The sequence below is a fragment of the Nycticebus coucang genome, chromosome 21 (genome assembly GCF_027406575.1).
Source record: "Nycticebus coucang isolate mNycCou1 chromosome 21, mNycCou1.pri, whole genome shotgun sequence".
NCBI classification, from domain to species: domain Eukaryota; kingdom Metazoa; phylum Chordata; class Mammalia; order Primates; family Lorisidae; genus Nycticebus; species Nycticebus coucang.
In genome coordinates, this window is record NC_069800.1 from 11449885 (window position 1) to 11477123 (window position 27239).

At 50.1% G+C, this 27239-nt stretch overlaps 1 protein-coding gene across 1 annotated transcript; it reads right to left on the reverse strand.

The window, feature by feature from the left end:
- Nucleotides 1-1498: 1498 nt before the first annotated feature.
- Nucleotides 1499-2658, reverse strand: SSTR4 (somatostatin receptor 4). Its single transcript, XM_053574316.1, is given in 2 exon segments — nucleotides 1499-1519; nucleotides 1522-2658. Coding segments are annotated over 2 exon segments (1158 nt in total).
- Nucleotides 2659-27239: the final 24581 nt, after the last annotated feature.

A 27239-nucleotide genomic window follows, 5' to 3' on the forward strand; every position in this document is an offset into this window, starting at 1 on the left:
TTGCCAGGGCCACACAACTCTTTTCAGTAGGATCAGAACTCAGCTTTCCTGTCTGTTTAGCACACGTGTCAAGCAGCTGCCCACATTCCATGGAACTCTGTAGCCCAACTCTCCAGGGGAGGCCTCCATCTGCTTCTCCCTGCTCTGGCCACCTAGGCAATGGAGCAATCCCTCAGGCCTGGCCCTGCTCCATTGGTCCTGCCCCATCAGCTCTCCTGTGTCCTAGGAAGCCAGGAGCCAGGCACTGTGTGCCAGGATGACAGGTCCAGGGCATTTTTGCTGAGAAGCAGACCACTCTGCCGAGCAGGGAGGCTCACCCTCTAGTGTCCCTCCCTGCCCTCTGGCATATCTTCTCCATCAGGGGTAGGTCAGCCAAACCCAAGAGTGGCTTTTGTGATGCTAAGCAAATGGGGTCACCAAACAGCACCTCATACCTGTTTAGCCCTGTCTGGTTTCCAGTCCACATGTCACCAGAGTGTGCAAGCTTCTCCTTAGCCTCCTCTGCTTTGGGCAGGAAGAGGAACAAACAGAAGCTCCTCAGGCTGACATTTTCCTTTTGTGAAAGATAATTCATTCTTTGGTTAGCACATTGGGTAAAAACTTATGGCCTTTCCTTGTGTTCATCTTACATGTTAACATGTATGTGCAGCTGATGTTTTACTGAATGTTGACATTTTAAAATAGTGGGGGACCCATCTGCCTCTTCTGCCCCAAACCTGAGCTCCACCCTATGCTCTCGAGTCTGCTGCCTCCCCCGCCTGTTCCCCTCCCACTCACCACCCAGTGTAGAGCGCTGCTTTAATGAGGTCTTACGTTCCTGCAACAAAGGATCAGGGCCAAAAAAATCACATCATAGCAGCTAGATGAGATTTTATCCTCTCTGCTTTTTAATTTCTGACCTGGTTTTATGTCTTTCAACTAACTCCAGTCAACGTCTCTCCAATCTTTTCTACTCACAGGAAGATTGCCTCTGGCTGATGACAACCTGGGAGACGCTTGTGATTGCCAGCAGGTATTGGGTGTGGTGGCAAAGAAAGTGGCCCAGACTGTTGCGTGTAAGTCTCTCTTAGCAACCGGAGCCCAGGAATAGATGTGAAGGGAGCATGCCTGCAGGGATCGTCTCCCTCCTTCTTCCCTGGATAGCTGTGCTGCTACCACAAGGCTGTAGAGAGGTCCTCCCCTCTGAGGTCCCTCCTTTCTGACCGTCTCCCACTTCCCACCCCTTGGAAAACAGCCAGAGATTAAGGAATGGTTAATGCCCCAGCCCAGTTCCCAGGGTGGCCCTACCCCCATGGAGGCACCTTCTAACAGCCAGAGCACTGGGCAAAGGAGGTCAGCAGAGGTCTGATGCTCTTGGGGATGACACTGCATTCTGAAAGGAGATGGCCTTGGTGGGGAAAGGTAGCATGAGCTTCCAGGAGACGCAGTCCACTGTGCTGTAAGAGTGGTGCCCAGCTCCTAGCAGGTGGCCGAGCCAGGCGCATGGTGCAAGGGCTCTTCAGAAGGAGGTGGTCCTGGTGGGGTGGGGAGGCGCTTGCTGCTAGGTTCCAGGAGCACGGGCTCCTGTGGGCAGGGGAGTGGGGGGCACATGCACCCTGCCCCACCTCTGCTCTTAACAGCGGTGGCGTGGTAGTCCAAGGGCTTCTCCTCAGCACGACCGGCAGCGTCCAGGAGGCAGCAGCGCAGACCCAGGACCCGCTGGAATGACCGGCGGAAGTTGTCGGAGAGGAAGCCATAGAGAATGGGGTTGGCACAGCTGTTGGCGTAGCTGAGGATGAGGGACACGTGGTTGATGGTGGTATCGAGGCTGGTCACAAAGAGGTTCAGCAGCTGTACCACATAGAAAGGCATCCAGCAGAGCACGAAGACGGCCACGACCATCAGCACCAGCCTGGTGATCTTCTTCTCTGAGCGCCGCCGCTGCTGCCAGCCGGCCCGCAGCGCCACAGCCCGCATCTTGCCCACGATGAGCAAGTAGCACAAGCCGATGGCCAGGACGGGCAGCAGGAAGCCCAGCAGGAACGTGTAGACCACGAAGACCGCGGACCAGGCCGGGTGCGGCCAGTGCAGGTTGCAGGCTACAGCCTGGCCCCCCCGGGCTGGCCTGGTGTCTGCGAAGATGGCGATGGGCAGGGTGACCAGCAGGGACGCCAGCCACACGCCCAGGTTGATAAGCTTGGCCACGCTGGGCCGCCTGTACGTGGTGGCGCGCAGAGGGTGCACCACGGCCACGTAGCGGTCCACGCTGAGCACGGTCAGACAGAAGACGCTGGTGAACATGTTGAGGCCGTCGACGCTGAGAACGGCACGGCACAGCACCGACCCGAAGGGCCAGTGGCGCAGGGCGGCAGACGAGGCCACGAACGGCACGCTCAGCATGAAGAGCTCGTCCGCGATGGCCAGGTTGAGCAGGTAGATGTTGGTGGCGGTCTTCATCTTGGCGTAGCGAAGGATCACGAAGATGACCAGAGCGTTGCCCACTAGTCCCACCAGGCACACCAGCGCGTAGACACACTGGATGGTGACCATGCCCGCCGCCCCCGCGGCCCCAGTGCCCGCCGCCTCCTCTGCAGGAGCGCGGCTGGCGTTGGCCGCTGGGGGCCAGGTGGCCTGAAGCTCGTCCTCGGCCCGCGTGGGCGGCGTCACCGGGGCGCTCATGCCCGCGGGTGCCGGCCTGGGGCGGCGGAGCGCTGCCGAGCTAGCTCAGCCAAGACGCGGCGAGCGGCCGGCGGGGCGGGCTGTCGCGCAGACTCGTGGCTCTCAGCCTGCTCCGCCTAAATCGTGGGCGGCAGGCACACCGGAGAGCCGCCAATGCCTGCGCCGCGCGCGCACGGCTGCGGGGACCCTGTTGGTTCACACTCTTGGGCCGGGGCCCCTCTGCCCCCCGGCCCCACCCCGTTGCGCACCACCCACCGCCCCCACCAGCCATCCCGGGCCCTGCCCCGTTTTTCCCACCTCCACCGCCCGGTTCCGCAGCTAACTCCGCCCCCCGCCTCCTGCGGTCTCAGCCCGGACCCGCCATCCCGCCTGGCCTCCCTCCTCCGCCGACTTTCAGATCCGTTTTTCCCGCCCGCCAGCCGTCCACTCCGCTGACCGGCTCCTCGCACCTGCAGCCGTAGAGTCCTCAGTGTGGATAAAGAGGTGCCGGGATTGGCCTTGGACCACCCATGACGCACAAAGCCGATTCCCTCACGTTGAACCTAACTCCCTGCCCTTTTCATCCTCAAACGACCTGTCGCATCATTAGACCCACGTTACCCAGGGGGAACCTGAGGCCCCTTGCTTGTCGGCTGAGTTCCAGGCCTGTCTGAAGTCCCAGTTTTCCCTGCTCCTCCCCCTCCTTCCCTCCTTCCCCACCCGCCCCTGACAACCACAGACCCCCAGAACTTTTCGCTTAGGTCCCGGAGGAGTTGAGGGGGGACGGGTGCAGGGAGTGGAGGTGGACTGGCAGAGGCAGACGCCAGGGAAGGTGGCCAGCCTGGGCGCCTGGTGTGCGCGGCCCACTCGGGGAGAGGAAGTGAGCGCCACAGGCAGGTGACGGACACCTGCACCTGGAGACGCTGTCAGTCACCCTGAGGGTCCCCCTCGCCGTTCCCTGAGACGTGCCTACAGAGAGGGGTGCGGCGGTGTTCCAATCTGGATTTCACTATCAATCTCCAAACACCCACCCCCTCGGGACATGCAGCAGGCGCCCCCCAACCCCAGCCCTCACTTTCTAGCTGGCTCAGGGTGCAGCAGAATTCCCGGAGTGGGGGTTTGCCTTGGAAAATTATTATAGCCCTGATTTTAGTAGCTCAGCTGGCTTTAGCCCCGCCTCGCCGGCCCCCAGCATGGCCCTGAAAGGTCCTTGGTGAGTCTGAAAGTGACCTCAGGGGTGGGTATCTGTTCTCAGGCTGGGTGACTGGAATGAAATTGGGCGCTGGGGTGGGGATGTCAGGATGCTGTAGGCAAACTGCCCCTCACACCCGATAATGAGCTGTGCTGCACCAGCTCCTCTGGGGGTGAAGGAGGTTCTGGTGGTCGCAGTGCTGGGACAACACGCTTACCAGTGGCCTGTCCAGCCAAATCAAGACATGTGGATATGCTAATCATGGAGGAATTTCCTTTTTCATATTATTCATCACCACAATAAGTGGCTTTTATGAATATATTTTAATTTTTAATAAGAAAAAGAAAAGCTCTTAAAGTTAAGTACCAAGTTTACTTTCAAGGGGCTGACCCTCTCTCTCTGAACATCTTTTGGAATGGGTTTTGCAGTGGTGGAGACAAGGCGTGTATGTCCCTGGTGACAGGGGAGCTGCCGGTGATGGCTCTGAAGCGTCCTTTGTGCCCACGGAGAGCAGAGACCACTCTATTTACAAAACATCCTCCCAAGACTTCAATGTTTAGGGAGGAATCACAGGAGCAAATTTCCCAGGGAATTTGCACAGGTGTTTAACCCTTCCTGAAATGACATGGAGGTCATTCTCCTCTAGGGAACGGGACCCTTTCCCGCCCATCCTGTGTTTCTACTTCATCCTCAAAGTCCACTAAGCCTCAAGACTCTGAGCTGGTATTACATGTGGGGTTGAAAGATTGATGAGGATATCATTGTTGTTAAAACCATCGCAGTGAGGAAAACAAAGATACCAAGAATCCCCTTTCCTCAACATGGCATCATCCGCATGACAAAATACCCTATAGGCAAAGAACAGGAGATTTGGGGGATACAGGACTGATATGGAAGGTTTCCTTAAAGTCAAGGAAAAAATCATGAGGCTGAGGTAGTCAGAGTCTGATTCACTGATAGTGTGGACTATGGGAGGTCACCTTCGGCCTGGAGGCACCATGCGACTACTTTGCTGTGAATCCCAGCTTCATTGCTGCTGTGTGGCCTTGGGCAAGTCACTTACCCTCTCTGTGCCTCCACTTCCTACCCTGGTAAATGGGATGGATCCCAGCTCCATCACAGATAGGCTGTTGTGTGGGCTAAACAAGGTGACAGACGGGAAGCAGTTCAGAGGGCATCTGTCTCTACTCTTACGTGTTTATATATCAAAACCTCAAGCTGGGGCTCTGCGAAGTGGACTTCAATGCTCCCAAGTGCATCTGGCTTTGCCCCTGGCACACTGACATTAAGCAGTGCGCCCCCTTGTCAGGGATGGTGAGCTGGACTACGACAACATCTTTTCTTCGACTTGATAGTGTTGGGATTTGAGGCCAGGTATGGCCCCTGTGAAGACTGAAGATGAAAGGGGAGTCTGACCCTTCCCTGGAGCCAAGAAGGGATGGATCTGGTGTGGTCTCAGTTGAGGGCCAGGCACCATGTGCATGTGGGGTTTCTACTGTGGGCTGATGCTGGAATCACCTAGGCCTGAGCCCTCGGTGCCTCCAAGTTAACCAACGTGGAGGGGAGCCGAGGCAGCCACACATTTTGAAGCCTCTCAGGTACTGCTAAAGGGTGCTAGATACAGCACTTAGTAAAATGGGAGGACAGACAGGCAAGGTGGTCTGGGGGCCACAATGTCCAGATATCACTGTGCTTCCAGGAGGGCCAGAGGAGAGTCAGACATCAGGAAAGCAAAAAAGAGACTCCTCTGCTGAGAGATTCAGGAAGCCAGAGATGGGCAAGAGGCGGCCTGGGGCTCAGGGCAGGGAGAGGCCGGGACAGCTGGGCACACAGGCTATTCTCTACCAGGAACTGAATTTGCAACCGGGGGGGGGGGGAGACTTCATCAGGAGAGAAGATGTAGAGAAAGTACAAGTTCCTACAAGTACAAGTTGTGGGAGACAGTCTGCTGAAAAGACACTGTTCAGCCTGCCATCCGGGCCCCTGGTTGCGGGCTATCCATCCCGGGATTGCCTGCGGTCTGTGGGTCAGATGTCTGGCATCAGGCCCACAGTCCTCCCTGAACATCATCAGAGTGGTTGTGGCATCAAGCTGGCCTGGATTCGAGGGGCCTTTTCCTCCAGGTGATGAAAGGAGGTGACAGGCCAAGCACAGGCCCAGCTGGGTCCAGCTGCAGAAGGGCCTGTGAAGTGTCTGGCCCAGTGATGACAGGGGAAGCCAGGCCAGCACAGCCCTCCTCCAGCCAGGAGCAGCTCCGCCTCCCCTCTGCTACTTTATTATTATTTTTTTTATGATAAAATGATTTTTTTTTCTTTTTTCTTTTTTTATTAAATCATAGCTGTGTACATCAATATGATCATGGGGCACCATACACTTGTTTCATAGAATATTTGACACATTTTCATCTCATTAGTTGACATAGCCCTCCTGGCATTTTCCTAGTTACTTTGTCAAGACATTTACATTCCACATTTGCCAAGGCTCACATGTACTTTTGTAAGATGCACCACATGTGTGATCCTTTCAATCCCCCTCCCTCTACCCACCTCCCCCCTCCCTCCCCACACTTTCCCCCTTCCCCTGTTCTTAGGTTGTAACTTGGTTATAGCTTTCATGTGAAGGTCCTAAGTTAGTTTCATAATAGGGGTGAATACACTGGATATTTTTTCTTCCATTCTTGAGACACTTTACTGAGAAGAATATGTTCCAGCTCCATCCATGTAACCATGAAGGAGGTGAGGTCTCCATCTTTCTTCAAGGCTGCATAGTATTCCATGGTGTACATATACCACAATTTGTTAATCCATTCGTGGATCGATGGGCACTTGGGTTTCTTCCATGACTTAGCAATTATGAATAGGGCTGCAATAAAGATTCTGGTGCAAATATCTGTGTTATGATGTGGTTTTTGGTCTTCTGGGTATATGCCCAGCAGAGGATACTAGAAGAGAGTGCAGGGAAAACCCTTGAAGAAATTGGGTTGGGTGATTTTTTTATGAGAAGGACCCCCCAGGCAATTGAAGCAGCTTCAAAAATACACTTTTGGGACTTGATCAAACTAAAAAGTTTCTGCACAGCCAAGAACACAGTAAGTAAAGCAAGCAAACAGCCCACAGAATGGGAGAAGATATTTGCTGGTTATGTCTCTGACAAAGGTTTAATAACCAGAATCCACAGAGAACTCAAACGCATCAGCAAGAAAAGAACAAGGGATCCCATCACAGGCTGGGCAAGAGAATTGAAGAGAAACTTCTCCGAAGAAGATAGGCGAGCGGCCTTCAGACATATGAAAAAATGCTCATCATCTTTAATCATCAGAGAAATGCAAATCAAAGCTACTTTGAGATATCATCTAACTCCAGTGAGACTAGCCTATATCACAAAATCTCAAGACCAGAGATGTTGGCGTGGTTGTGGAGAAAAGAGAACACTTCTGCACTGCTGGTGGGAATGCAAATTAATACATTCCTTTTGGAAAGATATATGGAGAACACTTAGAGATCTAAAAATAGATCTCCCATTCAATCCTGTAACCCTCTGCTACTTTAGATGTGTGCCTGCTGCTGCGAAACTCAGGAAATTCCCCCCAGTGCGGCTCCTGGAAATAAAGAATATTGCATTAAAGGCCTTTTGAGAGCAATATGCCTTGGAAGGGGCTTTCCCTCTGTCTGCACAACCTGACAGCACCTGTGAGAAAGAGCAGTCAGCTTTTGTTCCCTCCTCGTTATCTCAATATATTACAGGAAAGATGAGGAATGCAACCAGATCTGCCCCAGTCATTCTGAACATAACACCTGTCCTCAGGTTAATTTAATTTGCAAAGAGAATCATTTACAATTCAGTATGTTTCCTCTTATCCATTCATCTACCCCAAATGTCTATTCATCCTCCCTAGTAATCATTTATAACTGCTAACCAGAATTTATATACCCTCCCTCTAAAATGAGAATGTATAAATTTCTGGACCCCTCTGGGATACTGAGTAATCACTCTGTGATTCTCTCCATGTGCATGGTAAATAAATCTCTTTCTTTCATTAATGTGCTTTATTGTGAGTTGATATTTCAGTGCTGAGCTTTCTCAGATGATGGGAGTGGAGTTTCCCCTCACCCCAACACTGCTCAGGCCTGCGACCACCTGCTTCATGGAGCTGGCCTCAGAGTCTCTGGCTCACAGGCCAGGAGGTTGCAGCTTCTCCTGCAAACAGCCATACACCAAGGGGACATTTGGCCCTGGCAATGTCTCCCTGAGAGCTCTCCCTGGGAGCTGCTCTGTCGCCTGCTGCTGGAGAATATCCTCTGAAGTGCTCTTAGCATTTTGGAGTGGCTTGAGCAGTTCTAGCAGTGAGCATATAAAAGGCAGGCTTTACCGGGCTAAGCGCAGGGCACTGTCTGCAGAGATTCATGGTGTGGCCTCTGCAAATCAGGAAGCATCTTCAGATTCATATCCTGCTCCAAAGACCTGACTCTTACACTAAATTGTATGAGATAAAGGAAAAGACAGAATGAAAAAGGCACAAGTCTGGAAAAGGTAACATTGGTATGACATGTACCAAGTATCCAGTTATGCAGACTCTGCTGTGCTGTCAACCCTTTGGAGAACGGGGTCCACAGCGGTACTCACATTTGTTCTGGGGAAGCTGTTTGCAGACTGTCTGAGCCCCGTGGCCTCATGACTTCATGTATAGAACCAGAAGGAACTGGAAGGAAGAAAGCAAGGGTTTTAATTCTGGACCTTCTACTTACTGGGGTGTGAGCTGGGATAAGCAATGGTCCTCAGAGCGTGAGCTTGGGTGAGCAGTGGTTCCGAGTGTGCACCTGGGTGGGCAGTGGCTTTCAGGGAGTGGCTCAGGATGAGCATGATCAGCTTCATCTGTTACAAATGTGTGTCCTGGGGCCACCCAGACCTAAACCATTGACCCTGACAGTGGACCCAGCTGTCTGTGTGACTCTGATTGTGTAGGAGTCTGAAAGCCTCTAACTTAGCCCCCTACGCCTCACTTCCCTTGGTTGTGAATGAGCATTAGGGTAGAGAGTTTTCCATGAATGCTTTCTGGAACCTCTAGACCAGTGCTGGCCACGTGGGTATGCAGCCTGTGAAATGTGGTGAGTTCACATAGAGAGGTGCTGTGTCACTAAGTGGGATTTCTCAGACCAGCGTAAATGACAGAGCGCAAAATATCTCATGGATAATTCTTATGTTGGTTGCGTGTTGAGATGATAAATTTTTGGATACACAGGTAATAAAGTATATAATGGAATGACTTTTACCTGTTTCCTTTTTTAAATTTCAGATTAGTATTGGGGTCCATGTGATAGGTTACACGGTGGCATTTGTAAGGGTGAAGCCGAGTTGCAGTTGTGTCCTTTGCCTGTGTGCGTGGGAGCTTGCTGAACTCTCCCCTTCTCCCCACTACTTGAATTTAATTGAACTTTCTCTTATGTGAGCATATTGTTATTAATTATCCAATTTAGTGCTGAGTACAGGTGATTCTTATTTTTCCATTCTTGGGATACTTCCCTTGGAGAATGTTCTCTAAATCTGTCTAGGTTGTTGCACAAGATACAAAATCTCCATGTTTTGGTAACTGAATAGTATTCCATAGCATACCTATGTTTCTTTTTACTTTTATAAGTGTGACTACTCAAAATTTTAAACTGGGCTTGGGCCTCTCATTGTATTTCTGCAGCATTGTAACCCTATTGGACATTATCACTGTAGCAGTGCTTTCTGGGCCATAGATGCTGCTGCTGACTGCTGGCCTTGTGTGGCCAAGACAAAATTCACTATTCACTAGACCCTGTGACTGTTCAAATTTAAGTTAAGAAAATTAAATTTCCCAGCACATTAAGTGTCTTTCAAGGGCTCAATAGTTGCACATGGTCTTGGCTATGGTGCTGGGCCCTGCAGACCTGGAAGGCTTCCATCCCAGGGCCAAGAGAGCCTCCAGGTTCCAGGGGTCCAGCCTGGCATTGCCAGTCTCAGCCATTGCTGCATCCCCGCCCTCCTGCAGGCAGATCTCTGATTTTGTTTGTTACTGCATTTTAAGTGCACTCAGATCCTTAGGTCTGCTTCCTCGCTGGAATCTGGGATTGCTTTAGGGGTGGGAATGTGGCCCAAATAGGCCAATGACACATTCGGGGAGGCTCTGGGCTCTTGCTCAGTAGACATGACATGTGGAGAGCCTGCAGCTGCCTTGTGACTGTGAGGTGAGAGGATTGTCCAGTGTGGCAGCCGATTTGCTGATGATGGCGGGGCAGACAGCAGGGAGCACCCTGGCTGCTCCATCATCATGAGAGCGGAGGAGGCAGCCAACTTCTTCATATGTGAGAGGATCAACATTCTTGTTTTATTCTGTTTATTGTGTTTTCTGTACCTTGCAGCCCCAAACACTCTAACTCATGCTTGGTGCTGGGGCAAATTTCTGAGCATTTTAAGCCTCGGTTTTCTCATCTCTAAGAGAACATAGGAGTTCTTACCTTGTTAAATGATATTATATGATGATAAGAATAGCAAACATTTGTGTGTCACCACCTGCTAAACCCTGCTCATGTATGAGTTTATATGAATGAGTTGACTCATTTATCACACATAAAAGGCTCAAACTCATCTTTGTAATCATTGTGATTGCAGGAATCAGGCGATTAATTCAGACCTTCTGTTCTGCGACATTTTACTAACAGTGAAAATAGACTTTTCCTGGGCTTCTCTCACCAGTCCTTGAGGAAAACTGCAGATGCATTTGAAAAACGCTTTGGAAACTCAAATCCTCTCACAATTGAATGGTGTGGGAATCCATGCATAGAAAATGTTGCCTCTCCAGTGTTCAGAGTATAATGCATATTTAAAAATAGACGTTCGCTAAAAGATTTTCAAATTTATTTGGGAGCTAAAAGAGCTCCTTGTCAGAGTGGGCAGAGATGGATTCTGAACTTCTCCACGTGGACGTGGTGTTTTTGCCCTGTCAGTGCACAGTGCTCTCTGCCTGTTGTTGGTTCACTCTTTTCTGCGTGAATTGAGCAGCTCGCTAGGTAGTGTGGGGATGACAGAGAACTTCCCCCTAACCCCAAAAGTTTAATGAAAGATCAACTCACAATTAAGGCCGATTAATGAGAGGCAGAGGAGTATTTGCCATGTGTACGGGAGAATCACAGAGGGATTACCCAATATCCCAGTGGGATCCAGATTATTTCTATACCCCCTTTTAGAAGAGAGGGGGAGACCAGGAATACAGGTCATTCTGTTTAGAGGCAATAGATTGTTATTGCTAGGGAGGGTGAATGGATGTGGGAAATAGATTGACTTGTAAATTAACCTGAGATATGGGTACTATCTTTAAAACTATTTGGGCCTGGTTTCATTCTTGGTCTTTTTTCCTGCAATGTAGTGAAATAATAGGGAAGGGAAGGCTGTTGTCGTCTTTGAGGGGTTTGCCTGTTCACGCAGATAAGAGGGAAAGCCCCTTACAAGGGCCTGCTGACCTCTAAAGGGGTGCAATCCAAAATACCAAGGAGTTGTATTTTGGGGTGAAAAACCCTGAGTTCCTCCAGTAATCTATTTCCTGACCATTTTCAAGAACTATAAAGGCCTGAATGTTTACCCTACTAAAAGCTAACCAGGTAGTCTCCTCCAATCTGATGGATGCTGGCAAAAGACAGGAGACTCCTGGGTCAGAGAACAAGGGCTTCCTTACTCAGGGCACAGGAGGGCATGGTCAGCACCCCCCTTGCCCTCATGGTCGCAAGGTGAGGTCAGGTGGTTGCCACATGTATGGCAGGTGCACATTAGAACTGAGAGACCTTGAGGTTAAGAAATCTTAATCGTACTGTGTTTCCCCGAAAATAAAACATCCTCCGAAAATAAGACCTACTTACAGGTTTCCTTCTGGGTGAAATATAAGGCATCCCCCCGGAAATAAGCCACCCCCCAGGCTCTGTCTCAGAATGAAAATTAATTTACGTAAACTGGTTGCTAGGGCCGCCCCGACTGGCATCTAGCAACCAGTGACGTTACACGAAGTCCTGACGTCACTGCTGTGTGGAGGCAGAGCGGAGGTCGGAGTGAGCGGTGGGGGGGGGGCGGGAGAGGGGAGGAGACTTTCGCAGATGCGGGTAGAAGAACAGGAGGATCAGAGCGGGCGGGCACGGCGAAGGTGGTGAGTGCTGGTCGGTCTCTGGTGACACCGCCTGATGCTCGCGACCGCCCTCATGATGTCTGAAGGTAGGATTCACAGTTTGTCTGGTTTGTGTTGACAACTACCGTACTACCATACCATATACAGGTAATAAATTTCCTTTATTTTCATTTAACAATAAATGTGTTCTGTATTCTTCTTCATGGAAAAATAAGACATCCCCTGAAAATAAGACCTAGCACATCTTTGGGAGCAAAAATTAATATAAGACACTGTCTTATTTTCGGGGAAACAGGGTACAAGGGGCTGAGAGCAGACCTGCCCCACCTTTGCCCCAGAGGGAGCTATTATCTTCATTTTCCTGATCAGGAAACAAATCTTCCCTCTACTCCAAAGGGATTCATGCCTCTGTTTCCTAAACCTATTGCTACACGAACATCCTTGAAAAGGAAGTTCAGAGCAAAGGCTGTAGTGTCACAGAAGCCCTGAAGAATTTCCTCCCCATACTCCCAGGTGGAGCAGAAGCCCCAGTCACACTCACCTCCGTGCATTCCTTAAGTGCACCCTATTTTAATCTCAGCAGAGCCGTCAGCTGTATTTGCATTTGGCTCCAAGCTGCCCCCATGTCCCAAGTATTACCTCTTGGTGGTCCACTGCTTTCTGAGTAAACTATTCTCAGGTAAGCAGGGAAATGAGTGGTCTATCATGAATCCAGTATCCAGGCCTCGTTCAATTTGCTGTGGACTCGCTGTGGCTGATTGAATTGGTGGAATTGTTTGACACACTTTGCCCACCCTCTGCAGATGGGGGTTAGGAGAGAGACGCAGCTTTAGTAAAGGCTCCTTCAACAAGCATTTGCCGCGTAACTGGTTTCATCATTGTTAGTAGCAGTAGTCTTTTTAGAAATCTTATAAATCATTTATACTTGTTAGCGAAACTTCAGCACTTGCCCCGAGGCTACATCAGAGGAATGGGGACAAATGGTTGGAGGTGAAGGAAAAGGAGGTTGGTGGCCCACAAATGAAGAAAGTGGGGACTCCCATCTCAAAGTGCCGCTGTCCTACCAAAGCCAAAGGGGAGAGTTCAGCTTCAGGCTGCTGCTATTTAACTGGAATTGCTGGTTCTGACCCATGACATAATCTGGAGACGTCTGCTGGAATGTTCCATTGAGCCATCTCCTGTGGTACGAAGAGGAAGGACACTGCCCAGCCTCTCTGATCACTGGCCCTGGGCAAGCTTGCAGGTTTTAGAACTCAGAAAGACCAAAAACACTTTTTTTTTTTTCAGGCCATTCCCTTTGTTGCATATTTAAAAATGTCTTCAAATAGGACTCAAATAACTTCAGCAGAAAACAGTTACCATAGTAGTTTAATTATACATCTGTATATTTCAAATATTCAGAAATGTGTATTGTGCTGTCCAATTGAGTGCGTTCAGAGCAAGTCCTAACAGTTGCTTTTATTGCTAATGGCTTGCTGGGTTTATGCTCTTTGGAAAGTACCACAAGCATTTATCCTGTCGCTCGTAAAAAAGGACAGCGATTGCAAAGCCAGTGCAGCAGCTAAAAAAGGCAGCCCAATGAGAAGGGCTTGACTGGAGGGTGGGAGGAAGCAGTGATCCTGGGTAGAACGTCTGTCTCAGCAGGGTCCGGGGCCTCTCGCTACCCTGCAGGCCTCTCCCTGTTACTCCGTTGAAAGTAATGGAGGCTGAGGGCATGCCGGTCCTGGCCCCTCCAGGACTCCTGCTCTGATCATCTTCCTCAGGGAATTCTCTCAAGTCTCCCAATCACCTGTCAGAAAGAAGAGGCTCTGATCTTGTGAGTTGTGCTTTGCTGTTGAATGAGTTTCCACCTACCAGATCCTTCATGCATTTAGTGTCATTTTAATTATTCTCTTCTGATGAAAAGAAAGAGCTGGTGAAAGAGAAAAGTGTGACCTGAAGTTTGGTCCAGACAAAGCAGGGACAGGAAATGGGCAAGTGCAGACGCCGGGCCAGGGCCGGGGTGCAGTTCACAGCAAGTCAAGATCCAGCATGTGGGCAAACCTGGGCGTGGGGACTTGGGCCTGTTTGCTTTGCCCTTGGGATGTTTGGGCCCTCCTGGCTTCCGGCCCTGCTCCTGTAACTGGGGAGTCATGCATACCCTTATCCCCCACCCCAGGTCACCCCTCCTTTGGCTCTGGGACTAGCCATCCTCAAGCAGACCAAATCCCGTGCTGAGTGTGCAGCCTGCCTTCTGCCAAACACACGCAAGGACGGGCTCCTGGCTTGTCTTTCCTCACAGCCTCATGGGTAGCTTTCCCGTCTCCCATGTCTTGCTTCTCACCCTGGGGGGTTCCTGCCTTGTGTCTACATGGTCTTTCTGGGGCTGGGGCCCTTGGCTATCCCTCTCTCTCCCCCCTCCCCCCTCCCTCTCTCCCTCCTCTCTCCCTCCCTCTCTCTCTTCCCCCTCCTCCCTCTCTCCCTCCTCCTTCACTCCCTCCCTCCCTCTCCCCTCCTTCCTTCATCTTTCTTTTCACCATCTCTACCCACTGGAGATACAGGGCTGAAAACAAACTTCTGGCTTTTTCTCTTGGGGCTACTGGTTCTGAAAGTGGGACCCCTCAGCTCAGCCACAACAGTGTCCCCCTGGGGCCTGGCTGTAGATGCAGGTCCTGGGCCTGCCCTCTGTGCTCTGAACTACACACTCTGGGCCCAGGAATCTTCTCATGTCCCAGCCTGAGAGCCCGTCTGTCCTCTTGACTTTGGTGAACAGCGAGTGTCCGTCTCACAAGGGTCTCTACTGCTATCTGATTGGATGGCAACCCTAAGTCCCCCCTTTCTCTACCTACCACCACCAGCAGCACCAAAACCTAGGACCTCCATATCCACATATCCTTGACATCTACCTGCCACTGTTTTGGAGGATTCAGTGAAGTTCTTTGTCTTTTGTGGGACAGAGAAATTTTCTGAAGTCGTAGTAATATGTTTGGTTGATGTAAGATGAAGGGACAGAATTTCATTTTTAGAAATAAGTTCATCAAAAGGAAAAATACTAACTTTCTTGTGCCAAGACCTGGTGAGCACCACCTTAAATGAAGTGATAAAATCCCAAATCAGTAGCATGGTGACAATCCAGCACCACCTAGCACCTGACGGGGTGCCCTGAGGGGAATGCAAATCACAGCTGTGGCAATACTGCCCAATGGGCTCCTTAGGAAGCTTCAGGAAACCCCCTGCTGGGTCCTTCTACAACACAAGTGAGCTATGTTTTTTGAAAACAGGAAGGTTGAGGGGCATTGTGAAGAGCTGGGGAGCTGTTCCAGGCCAGTGGGCTGCAAGGGCACTGGACAGTAGCCATGTACTGGCTATGGGTCACAAAGGTGTTATTGAGGCAGTTGATGGCATTTAAACGTGGCCTGTGGACTTGATAGCAATGCTGTTCAGTGTTAGCGTCCCCTCAATCATTGTGCTGTGGTCATGTAAGAAAATGTGCTTGTTTTTTAGGAAAAAAAAAAAAACTTGAAATATTTAGGGACCATGTATACAGGATGTCTGTAGCTATTATTTATTTGTTTGTTTGTTTATTTATTTGGGACAGGGTCTTGCTCTGTGACCTAGCCTGGGGTGTGGTGATGTGATCATAGCTCACTGCAGCCTCAAACTCCTGGGCTCAAGCAGTCGTCTTGCTTCAGCCATCTGAGTAGCTGAGACTACAGTGTATGCCACCACACTTGGCAATTTTTTAAAATTTTAGTAGAGATGGGGGGGTCTCACTATGTTTCCTAGGTTAGTCTCCAACTCCTGGCTTCAAGTGATCCTCCTGCCTTAGCCCCCATCCCCAACCCCCAAGTTCTGGGATCCCAGGTGTAAAGCACCATGCCTCTCAAACTATTTAGAAAGAGGGTTTGAGAGAATGATAATTGGGTGAAATGTAAATAATTTAGCCTGGAAGAAGGGTAGATCTTTGAACTATTGTTAGAACTTTACCGTGGAAATTTATGAAAAAGATTGTGCTTATATAATAGGGAGAACAGCCTGAGAAAGGGTATAAGGTTTTATGAGATCTTATTAAAATTCCCCCACCCCACTTTTTTTAGGAGTTAAAACCTGCATCCCTGCCTGAGAATTCAGCTCTCTGGAGGCCAGGCTGCTGGACCCGCTGGCTGCACTCAGGGTGCACAGAACTGCTCTGAGAATGCAGCTCTCTAGAGGCCAGGCTGCCGGACCCGCTGGCTGCACTCAGGGTGCACAGAACTGCTCTGAGAATGCAGCTCTCTGGAGACCAGGCTGCTGGACCTGCTGGCTGCACTCAGGGTGCACAAAACTGCTCTGAGAATGCAGCTCTCTGGAGGCCAAGCTGCTGGACCTGCTGGCTGCACTCAGGGTGCACAGAACTGCTCTGAGAATGCAGCTCTCTGGAGGCCAGGCTGCTGGACCTGCTGGCTATAACCTGAAACCAGTGTTATCTAACAGTTGTTGAAATGACCTGCTGTGACTCAGAGACCCACTACCTTTGCTGTCAGCTGGAACTTGTCAGGTTTCCAGAACCTTCCCAGTGCCACTGATGAACTTTTTCAAATAGCAATGTATATAACATTTCTCTTTGGTATAAAACTTCCAACCTCTCTCTGTTCTTTGGATGTACTGTAGACCATCCAATCTGTATATACACCCTGCATTGCAATTTTTTCTTTCCCTAAAAGATATTAAATTTAGAGATTCAGCCCTGCATTTTTATTCTGACTTCAACGATAATACAAAACTATGCATTTAACTCATCCAGCCTTTTATGAGATCATTTGCTGCCTCTGCCCCCTTATTCTTGGAAGCTCTGATTTTTTCAGAACCTGGCCTACTGATAGTGCGTATGTCACACACACACGATCAGCATTCCTGGTAGGTGTATTATCAAAGGGCACTCTTTCTCTGGTCCTGCAGGGTGCTTACTCCTCTGTGCTGCCTGGGGGAGGTTTCCCTGACTTTGGGGAGGCTCTTAATTACCTTCCTTTGCTTGGCTGCCTCACTAGACATCTCCACAGTAGTGTGAAGAGACTTATCTTTTCTGGTAATTTTAGCATTGTTACCATGTACACATCTGGACAATACTCTGTAGATGCCAAACGTGCAAGACAATGGCTGTTATTCTAAGGATCTTCCTTGTCTGCAATACAGTTGCTGAGATAACACAGGCAGACCACAGAAGGCCTTACCACAATGAGCTTGGTTTGGGATATGTAAACATGATATATGCCTGAGACTCTTGATTCCTTTGAAGTGTCCTGGGAGAAATCAGGGTCTTAGCTCTCTGATGGGGGGTAAATGGCCTTGGTTTTCCTTCCCATCCATGGGTTGTGAGCCTGAAGGAAACATCTCCTAGAAAGCTCCCTGCTCAGCTACAACACCCTGCCCTTGTCTTAAAGGGTCAAGCTGAGGCTTTCTAGGGCCACTTTTGACTCCTTCCATGAATATTTTTTTTCTTTCTTTTAAAGATATTGATAGAGTCAAATGGAGTGACCCGCCCAAATCGGATGTCCCACCTAGGACAGGGAAAGTATCAACCCCTACCCTTCGGACCTTTAAACCCCCATCCACCATTGCTCATGTGCCTACTTCCTTCTTGAACTCAGCTCACCCTCACCAGGGTGGAAATAAAGGCTGCTATTGCCCACACAGAACCAGGATTCTGGTTTCCTTTTGTTTCACATCTTGGAATGATTTTTATTTCAGTCTTTGACCTCTCAGATATGTTTATTGCTACTTTGCCAGTTGTTAGCAATAACACAATTTCTTAGAAATGCCTCTTTGTGGCCATGTTCAAGAGGTGACTCTCAACCATGACGGCAGCAAAGCACACTCTGGCTAAAGCTGTCTTCATCATGACAGAGCAGATGTGGTCTGTGGCCCATTTGCTGAACTAAATAAACAATAGGATGTCTAACCAGCTGGTATGAGCTGTCCTTAGGTTTCATTCCCTTTTGCAGAGCTGGAGTTCCCAGATTTCATGGGGTAGCAGAGACCTCTGCAGTCTTCCAGGGAACTGTGGGGCTGCAGCTTCCCCTCAGCTGGGAGCTTGTCAGAAATGCAGAGACTCGGGGTCCTTCAGGAACTTCTGATTCAGGATATTCACTTTAACAGGATCTTGAAAGAATGCAGCCTGGGGTGTGGGAGTGCCAGCAAACCCACAGGGTCCGAGCCCTTCCCCTTCTGCTGGTGAGGAGGAGGAGGGGTTACCTTAAAGGTTCAATAACAGGAGGAGGTAATAAACCTTAAAAAGCATAAGTAGGGGCATTTTAGAAATGACATCCATTCTATATGTTTAGGAAGAACGCAGTTAGAAGGAGACTCATGGTGAATCCTTTTTTCTGGAGGAAGTAGGAGGGATGTGTGCAAACATTGACAGCCAGGCATGTATGTGTGTGCATGTGTGTGTGTGCGTGAGTGTGTGTGTGTGTCTGTGCATGTGTGAGTACATACACACAGAGAGATGTATATGTGTTTGGATGTGAATATGTGAATATATATACATACATATGTATATGTGTGTGCACATGCCCCATCTACCAACTACACACATACACAGGCTTGTGCACAGATGCACACATATACGCTTCTCCTCTGCCAGGGCGCTTGACTGTGAATCCCTCTGCACAGGTTAAAAGGCTGAGGAAGCAGCTGCTTGGGTCAGGGAGGGGAAGAACTTGGAAGGAAGTCTGGCCTCCTTCAATTCCCCATCCTCTTGGCTCTACTGAACCTTCTCTTTTGCAGGAAGTCCTTTTCTGATCTACAGGAAGTCATTGTTCTGATCAGAGCAATGAACTGTTCTGATCATTGATTGTGCGTTATGTTGTGTGTGTTGGGCGGATGGGCTCCCAGGGCCCATCATGGGAGGCAGCACTCAGGCAGCAGGCTCTTCAGAGAGAGACGGTGTCCTCCACTGAAGACACAGTGGGCTGAGGCTCTGCTCACAGGAGGAAGCAGCTGCTCTGTCCCAGGTGCCTTCATCTGAGCACCTGCACTGCTGGCGACTGAGGGGCACTCACAGTGTGGAGCTTCCTGCAGCTCTGTGTGGATGTGAGCAGGGTTCACAGGGAGCCGGTACACAGGGGCCATGACACTTCAGATAGGTGAGAGCTGCTGTGCCCAGGGGAAGCTCCCCAGTCCTGAGTGCAGGGCTGACATGGACACACAGGTGCACTTCCTCTGCCTTCCAGAGACCAGAGCTAGGTGCTGTTTCATATCCTGGAGCCCCTGAGGGGTCTGGGTCAAGCTGACCACCAGCCAATGCCTCATCCTCCTCAGCTCCCTCTTCCCATCTGCATCCCTTCACTGTCCCATATGAACAAGAATCCAGCCCAGCCTCCAGTTCCAGGAATGCAGCTTTGAATGCTGCCCTTGTAAAGACTGGAGTCCAGAGTGGAGCCTCCTGCCAGCATGTATGCGTGTGTGTACACATGTATACATATGGGTGAATGTACATGTGCTCATGTGCATGTGTGTGTGTGAGCTAAGGACACTTGACTGAAGAACAAGTCACCGCCTACACCCAAGTGGGGTAGCCAGATAAACTACAGGACACTCACTGAAATCGGAAACACGGATAGACAATGGATAATGTTTTAGGATGAATAAGCCCTCAATATTGCATGGTATATATTCAAACTAAAAATAATTTCTTACATAAAATTCCAATTTAACCAGTAATCTTGTATTTAAATTTACCATGTCTAAGGGTCCCCTTTGAATCTGTTTTGAATTGATACAGGTCTTGAGAAACCATTTGTAGCCACCAAGCTTCTCCTCATGAATAATAGTGATAACAGCAGCAGCAACAGTAAGAATCCTGATAATAGTAGCTCCAGAAGCAGAAACAGTGATGCCCATAGCCACAGCAGTGGTAACAGAGAGATACCAGGAGCCACAACAGTGTGACAAAGTGACAACAGAAGCCACTGCAGTGGTAACAGTGACAACAGTAGCAGCTTCAGTAGTAAAATAGAGATACCACCAGCAGCAACAGGAGTAAGAGTGATACCTGTAGCAAAATCAGTAGTAACACGGTGACAACAGCAGCAGCAGGAGCAACAGAGTGACAGCACCAGCAGCAGCAGGAGTAAGAGTGATACCTGTGGCAAAAGCAGTAGTAACACGGTGACAACAGCAGCAGCAGGAGCAACAGAGTGATAGCACCAGCAGCAGCAGCAGGAGTAACAGGGTGACAACAGCAGCAGCATCAGGAGTAACAGGGTGACAACAGCACCAACAGCATCAGCAGGAGTAACACGGTGACAACAGAGGCACAAGCAACAGGAGTAACAGGGTGACAACAGCAGCAGCAGAGGAGTAACAGGGTGACAACAGCAGCAGCATCAGAAGCAGGAGTAACAGGGTGACAACAGCACCAGCAGCAGCAGCAGGAGTAACAGGGTGACAACAGCACCAGCAGCAGCAGGAGTAACAGGGTGACAACAGCATCAGCAGCAGCAGGAGTAACAGGGTGACAACAGCATCAGCAGCAGCAGGAGTAACAGGGTGACAACAGCAGCACCAGCAGCAGCAGGAGTAACAGGGTGACAACAGCAGCAGCAGCAGCAGGAGTAACAGAGTGACAACAGCATCAGCAGCAGCAGGAGTAACAGGGTGACAACAGCAGCACCAGCAGCAGCAGGAGTAACAGGGTGACAACAGCAGCACCAGCAGCAGCAGGAGTAACAGGGTGACAACAGCATCATCAGCAGCAGGAGTAACAGGGTGACAACAGCAGCAGCAGCAGCAGGAGTAACAGGGTGACAACAGCACCAGCAGCAGCAGCAGGAGTAACAGGGTGACAACAGCACCAGCAGCACCAGGAGTAACAGGGTGATAACAGCAGCAGCAGCAGCAGGAGTAACAGGGTGACAACAGCATCAGCAGCAGCAGGAGTAACAGGGTGACAATAGCAGCAGCAGCATCAGGAGTAACAGGGTGACAACAGCAGCAGCATCAGGAGTAACAGGGTGACAACAGCAGCACAAGCAACAGGAGTAACAGGGTGACAACAGCAGCAGCAGCAGCAGGAGTAACAGGGTGACAACAGCACAAGCAGCAGCAGCAGGAGTAACAGGGTGACAACAGCAGCAGCATCAGAAGCAGGAGTAACAGGGTGACAACATCACCAGCAGCAGCAGCAGGAGTAACAGGGTGACAACATCACCAGCAGCAGCAGCAGGAGTAACAGGGTGACAACAGCACCAGCAGCAGCAGGAGTAACAGGGTGACAACAGCATCAGCAGCAGCAGCAGCAGGAGTAACAGGGTGACAACAGCATCAGCAGCAGAAGTAACAGGGCAATAGCAGCAGCAGCAGGAGTAACAGGGTGACAACAGCATCAGCATCAGGAGTAACAGGGTGACAACAGCACCAGCAGCAGCAGGAGTAACAGGGTGACAACAGCATCAGCAGCAGCAGCAGCAGGAGTAACAGGGTGACAACAGCATCAGCAGCAGAAGTAACAGGGCAATAGCAGCAGCAGCAGGAGTAACAGGGTGACAACAGCATCAGCATCAGGAGTAACAGGGTGACAACAGCACCAGCAGCAGCAGGAGTAACAGGGTGACAACAGCATCAGCAGCAGCAGCAGCAGGAGTAACAGGGTGACAACAGCATCAGCAGCAGAAGTAACAGGGCAATAGCAGCAGCAGCAGGAGTAACAGGGTGACAACAGCATCAGCATCAGGAGTAACAGGGTGACAACAGCATCAGCAGCAGCAGCAGCAGGAGTAACAGGGTGACAACAGCATCAGCATCAGGAGTAACAGGGTGACAACAGCATCAGCAGCAGCAGCAGCAGGAGTAACAGGGTGACAACAGCATCAGCAGCAGAAGTAACAGGGCAATAGCAGCAGCAGCAGGAGTAACAGGGTGACAACAGCATCAGCATCAGGAGTAACAGGGTGACAACAGCATCAGCAGCAGCAGCAGCAGGAGTAACAGGGTGACAACAGCATCAGCAGCAGAAGTAACAGGGTGACAATAGCAGCAGCAGAAGCAGCAAGAGTAACAGGGTGACAACAGCAGCAGCAGCATCAAGAGTAACAGGGTGACAACAGCAGCAGCATCAGGAGTAACAGGGTGACAACAGCAGCACAAGCAACAGGAGTAACAGGGTGACAACAGCACCAGCAGCAGCAGCAGGAGTAACAGGGTGACAACAGCACCAGCAGCAGCAGGAGTAACAGGGTGACAACAGCACAAGCAGCAGCAGCAGGAGTAACAGGGTGACAACAGCACAAGCAGCAGCAGCAGGAGTAACAGGGTGACAACAGCACCAGCAGCAGCAGGAGTAACAGGGTGACAACAGCACAAGCAGCAGCAGCAGGAGTAACAGGGTGACAACAGCAGCAGCAGCAGGAGTAACAGGGTGACAACAGCAGCAGCAGCAGCAGGAGTAACAGGGTGACAACAGCAGCAGCAGCAGCAGGAGTAACAGGGTGACAACAGCAGCAGCAGCAGCAGGAGTAACAGGGTGACAACAGCACAAGCAGCAGCAGCAGGAGTAACAGGGTGACAACAGCACAAGCAGCAGCAGCAGGAGTAACAGGGTGACAACAGCAGCAGCAGCAGCAGGAGTAACAGGGTGACAACAGCAGCAGCAGCAGCAGGAGTAACAGGGTGACAACAGCAGCAGCAGCAGCAGCAGGAGTAACAGGGTGACAACAGCACAAGCAGCAGCAGCAGGAGTAACAGGGTGACAACAGCAGCAGCAGCAGCAGGAGTAACAGGGTGACAACATCACCAGCAGCAGCAGCAGGAGTAACAGGGTGACAACAGCACAAGCAGCAGCAGCAGGAGTAACAGGGTGACAACAGCACAAGCAGCAGCAGCAGGAGTAACAGGGTGACAACAGCACAAGCAGCAGCAGGAGTAACAGGGTGACAACAGCAGCAGCAGCAGCAGGAGTAACAGGGTGACAACAGCAGCAGCAGCAGCAGGAGTAACAGGGTGACAACAGCAGCAGCAGCAGCAGCAGGAGTAACAGGGTGACAACAGCACAAGCAGCAGCAGCAGGAGTAACAGGGTGACAACAGCAGCAGCAGCAGCAGGAGTAACAGGGTGACAACATCACCAGCAGCAGCAGCAGGAGTAACAGGGTGACAACAGCACAAGCAGCAGCAGCAGGAGTAACAGGGTGACAACAGCAGCAGCAGCAGGAGTAACAGGGTGACAACAGCAGCAGCAGCAGCAGGAGTAACAGGGTGACAACAGCAGCAGCAGCAGCAGGAGTAACAGGGTGACAACAGCAGCAGCAGCAGGAGTAACAGGGTGACAACAGCATCAGCAGCAGGAGTAACAGGGTGACAACAGCAGCAGCAGCAGGAGTAACAGGGTGACAACAGCATCAGCAGCAGGAGTAACAGGGTGACAACAGCAGCAGCAGCAGCAGCAGCAGGAGTAACAGGGTGACAACAGCAGCAGCAGCAGCAGGAGTAACAGGGTGACAACAGCAGCAGCAGCAGGAGTAACAGGGTGACAACAGCAGCAGCAGCAGGAGTAACAGGGTGACAACAGCAGCAGCAGCAGGAGTAACAGGGTGACAACAGCAGCAGCAGCAGCAGCAGCAGGAGTAACAGGGTGACAACAGCAGCAGCAGCAGCAGGAGTAACAGGGTGACAACAGCAGCAGCAGCAGGAGTAACAGGGTGACAACAGCAGCAGCAGCAGGAGTAACAGGGTGACAACAGCAGCAGCAGCAGGAGTAACAGGGTGACAACAGCAGCAGCAGCAGCAGGAGTAACAGGGTGACAACAGCAGCAGCAGCAGCAGGAGTAACAGGGTGACAACAGCAGCAGCAGCAGGAGTAACAGGGTGACAACAGCATCAGCAGCAGGAGTAACAGGGTGACAACAGCAGCAGCAGCAGGAGTAACAGGGTGACAACAGCATCAGCAGCAGGAGTAACAGGGTGACAACAGCAGCAGCAGCAGCAGCAGCAGGAGTAACAGGGTGACAACAGCAGCAGCAGCAGCAGGAGTAACAGGGTGACAACAGCAGCAGCAGCAGGAGTAACAGGGTGACAACAGCAGCAGCAGCAGGAGTAACAGGGTGACAACAGCAGCAGCAGCAGGAGTAACAGGGTGACAACAGCAGCAGCAGCAGGAGTAACAGGGTGACAACAGCATCAGCAGCAGGAGTAACAGGGTGACAACAGCAGCAGCAGCAGCAGCAGCAGGAGTAACAGGGTGACAACAGCAGCAGCAGCAGCAGGAGTAACAGGGTGACAACAGCAGCAGCAGCAGGAGTAACAGGGTGACAACAGCAGCAGCAGCAGGAGTAACAGGGTGACAACAGCAGCAGCAGCAGGAGTAACAGGGTGACAACAGCAGCAGCAGCAGCAGCAGCAGGAGTAACAGGGTGACAACAGCAGCAGCAGCAGCAGGAGTAACAGGGTGACAACAGCAGCAGCAGCAGGAGTAACAGGGTGACAACAGCAGCAGCAGCAGCAGGAGTAACAGGGTGACAACAGCAGCAGCAGCAGGAGTAACAGGGTGACAACAGCAGCAGCAGCAGCAGGAGTAACAGGGTGACAACAGCAGCAGCAGCAGCAGGAGTAACAGGGTGACAACAGCAGCAGCAGCAGGAGTAACAGGGTGACAACAGCATCAGCAGCAGGAGTAACAGGGTGACAACAGCAGCAGCAGCAGGAGTAACAGGGTGACAACAGCATCAGCAGCAGGAGTAACAGGGTGACAACAGCAGCAGCAGCAGCAGCAGCAGGAGTAACAGGGTGACAACAGCAGCAGCAGCAGCAGGAGTAACAGGGTGACAACAGCAGCAGCAGCAGGAGTAACAGGGTGACAACAGCAGCAGCAGCAGGAGTAACAGGGTGACAACAGCAGCAGCAGCAGGAGTAACAGGGTGACAACAGCAGCAGCAGCAGCAGGAGTAACAGGGTGACAACAGCAGCAGTAACCACAGTGGCAGCAGTGGAAGCACTGCTAGTTCTAGGATCAACACAGATCTATCACACTTGGTTTTTGTGACTTTTCCTGTGTGTGCTACACATGGTCAGTTTTCTAATCCTCCAGCATCCCCTCCCTCCTCTGAGGTGACTTTTCTTCAATCTGTTATGATCCACATCTTAGAGATGAAAAAAGTGAGGCCCTAAGAGGCACTTTTCTGACCTGATATTAGGGGCCTGGGCTTCCAATGCAGACCTCCCAGAGTTTCTGTGTTTAACCACCACCTCAGTCACACTCCGTGGCAGTCTCTTAGAAAACTCGGATTGTGTGAGATTTCTGGAAAAGTTGACCTGTTTCCTGACCAAGGACTAGGAAGCTTTTTGGAATTAGTGGGGTAGAGTTGTGATCCCTGCTCTCTCCAGTATGGTCTGTTTCTCGTCCTGGTCCTTCCCGCATGTACATCAGGTTGTCTTCTCTGTACCTTTGTGTAGCTGATGTCTGTCCCAGCTTTCCATCTAGCCCACTCCCTGGTTCTGGATATGTGGAGGGGGCTGTCCATCTCCCCTCCTGTGCTGGGAGGAAGAGGCTCGGTCTCTCCAGGGAAGTGCAGGAGTCTGTAGCACTTAGGTTTCTTCTCAGCTTATCAGTTGGAGGTGGGGGTAGGGGTGGAGCAGTTGCCTTCTCCCTCAGAGAGCTCCTCCTACCTCTCTGAAAGCCTTAAGAAGGTCTCAGGTGAAGTTTCTCTTCAAGTCCTTTGCCCAGCCTGCGATGGGATCGCTTGTTCTTTTCTTGCTAATGCGTTTGAGTTCTCTGTGGATTCTGGTTATTAAACTTTTGTCGGAGACATAACCTGCAAATATCTTTTCCCATTCTGAGGGCTGTCCGCTTGCTTTACTTACTGTGTTCTTGGCTGTGCAGAAGCTTTTTAGTTTGATCAAGTCCCAAAATAGTGTATTTTTGAAGCAGCTTCAATTGCCCGGGGGGCCCTTCTCATGAAAAACTCGCCCAACCCAATTTCTTCAAGGGTTTTCCCTGCACTCTCTTCTAGTATTTTTATAGTTTCATGTCTTAGGTTTAAATCTTTAATCCATTGAGAGTCTATCTTGGTTAATGGTGAGAGGTGTGGGTCCAGTTTCAGTCTTCTGCAGGTTGTCAGCCAGTTCACCCAGCACCATTTGTTAAATAGGGAATCTCTTCCCCATTGAATGTTTTTAATTGGCTTGTCAAAGATCAAATAACGGTAATTAGCTGGATTCATCTCTTGGTTCTCTATTCTGTTCCAGACGTCTACTTCTCTGTTTTTGTGCCAGTACCGTGCTGTTTTGATCACTATCAATTTGTAGTATAGTCTGAGGTCTGGTAGCGTGATTCCTCCTGCTTTGTTTTTATTTCTGAGTAATGCCTTGGCTATTCGAGGTTTTTTCTGATTCCATATAAAACAAAGTATTGTTTTTTCAAGATCTTTAAAGTATGACAGTGGAGCTTTAATGGGGATTGCGTTGAAATTATATATTGCTTTGGGTAGTATGGACATTTTAACAACGTTGATTCTTCCCAACCATGAGCATGGTATATTTTTCCATTTGTTAACATTCTCAGCTATCTCTTTTCTTAGAGTTTCATAGTTCTCTTTATATAGATCTTTCATGTCCTTTGTTAGATAAACTCCCAAGTATTTCATCTTCTTTGGCACTTCTGTGAATGGGATAGAGTCCTTAATTGTTTTTTCAACTTGACTATTGTTGGTATATATAAAGGCTACTGATTTGTGAATGTTGATTTTGTAACCTGAGACGCTGCTGTATTCCTTGATCACTTCTAAGAGTTTTGTAGTAGAGTCCCTAGTATTTTCCAGATATACAATCATATCATCTGGGAAGAGTGAAAGTTTGATCTCTTCTGACCCTATATGGATACCCTTAATTGCCTTTTCTTCCCTAATTGCAGTGGCTAAGACTTCCATTACAATGTTAAAGAGCAATGGAGACAATGGGCAGCCTTGTCTGGTTCCAGATCTGAGTGGAAATGATACCAATTTAACTCCATTCAATATGATATTGGCTGTGGGTTTGCTGTAGATGGCCTCTATCAGTTTAAGAAATGTCCCTTCTATACCAATTTTCTTAAGTGTTCTGATCATGAAGGGATGTTGGATGTTATCAAAAGCTTTTTGCATCAATTGAGAGAATCATATGGTCTTTGTTTTTTAATTTGTTTATGTGATGAATTACATTTATAGATTTACGTATATTGAACCAGCCTTGAGACCCTGGGATAAAACAGACTTGGTCATGATGTATGATTTGTTTGATACGTTGCTGGATTCTGTTTGTTAGAATCTTGTTGAATATTTTTGCATCTATA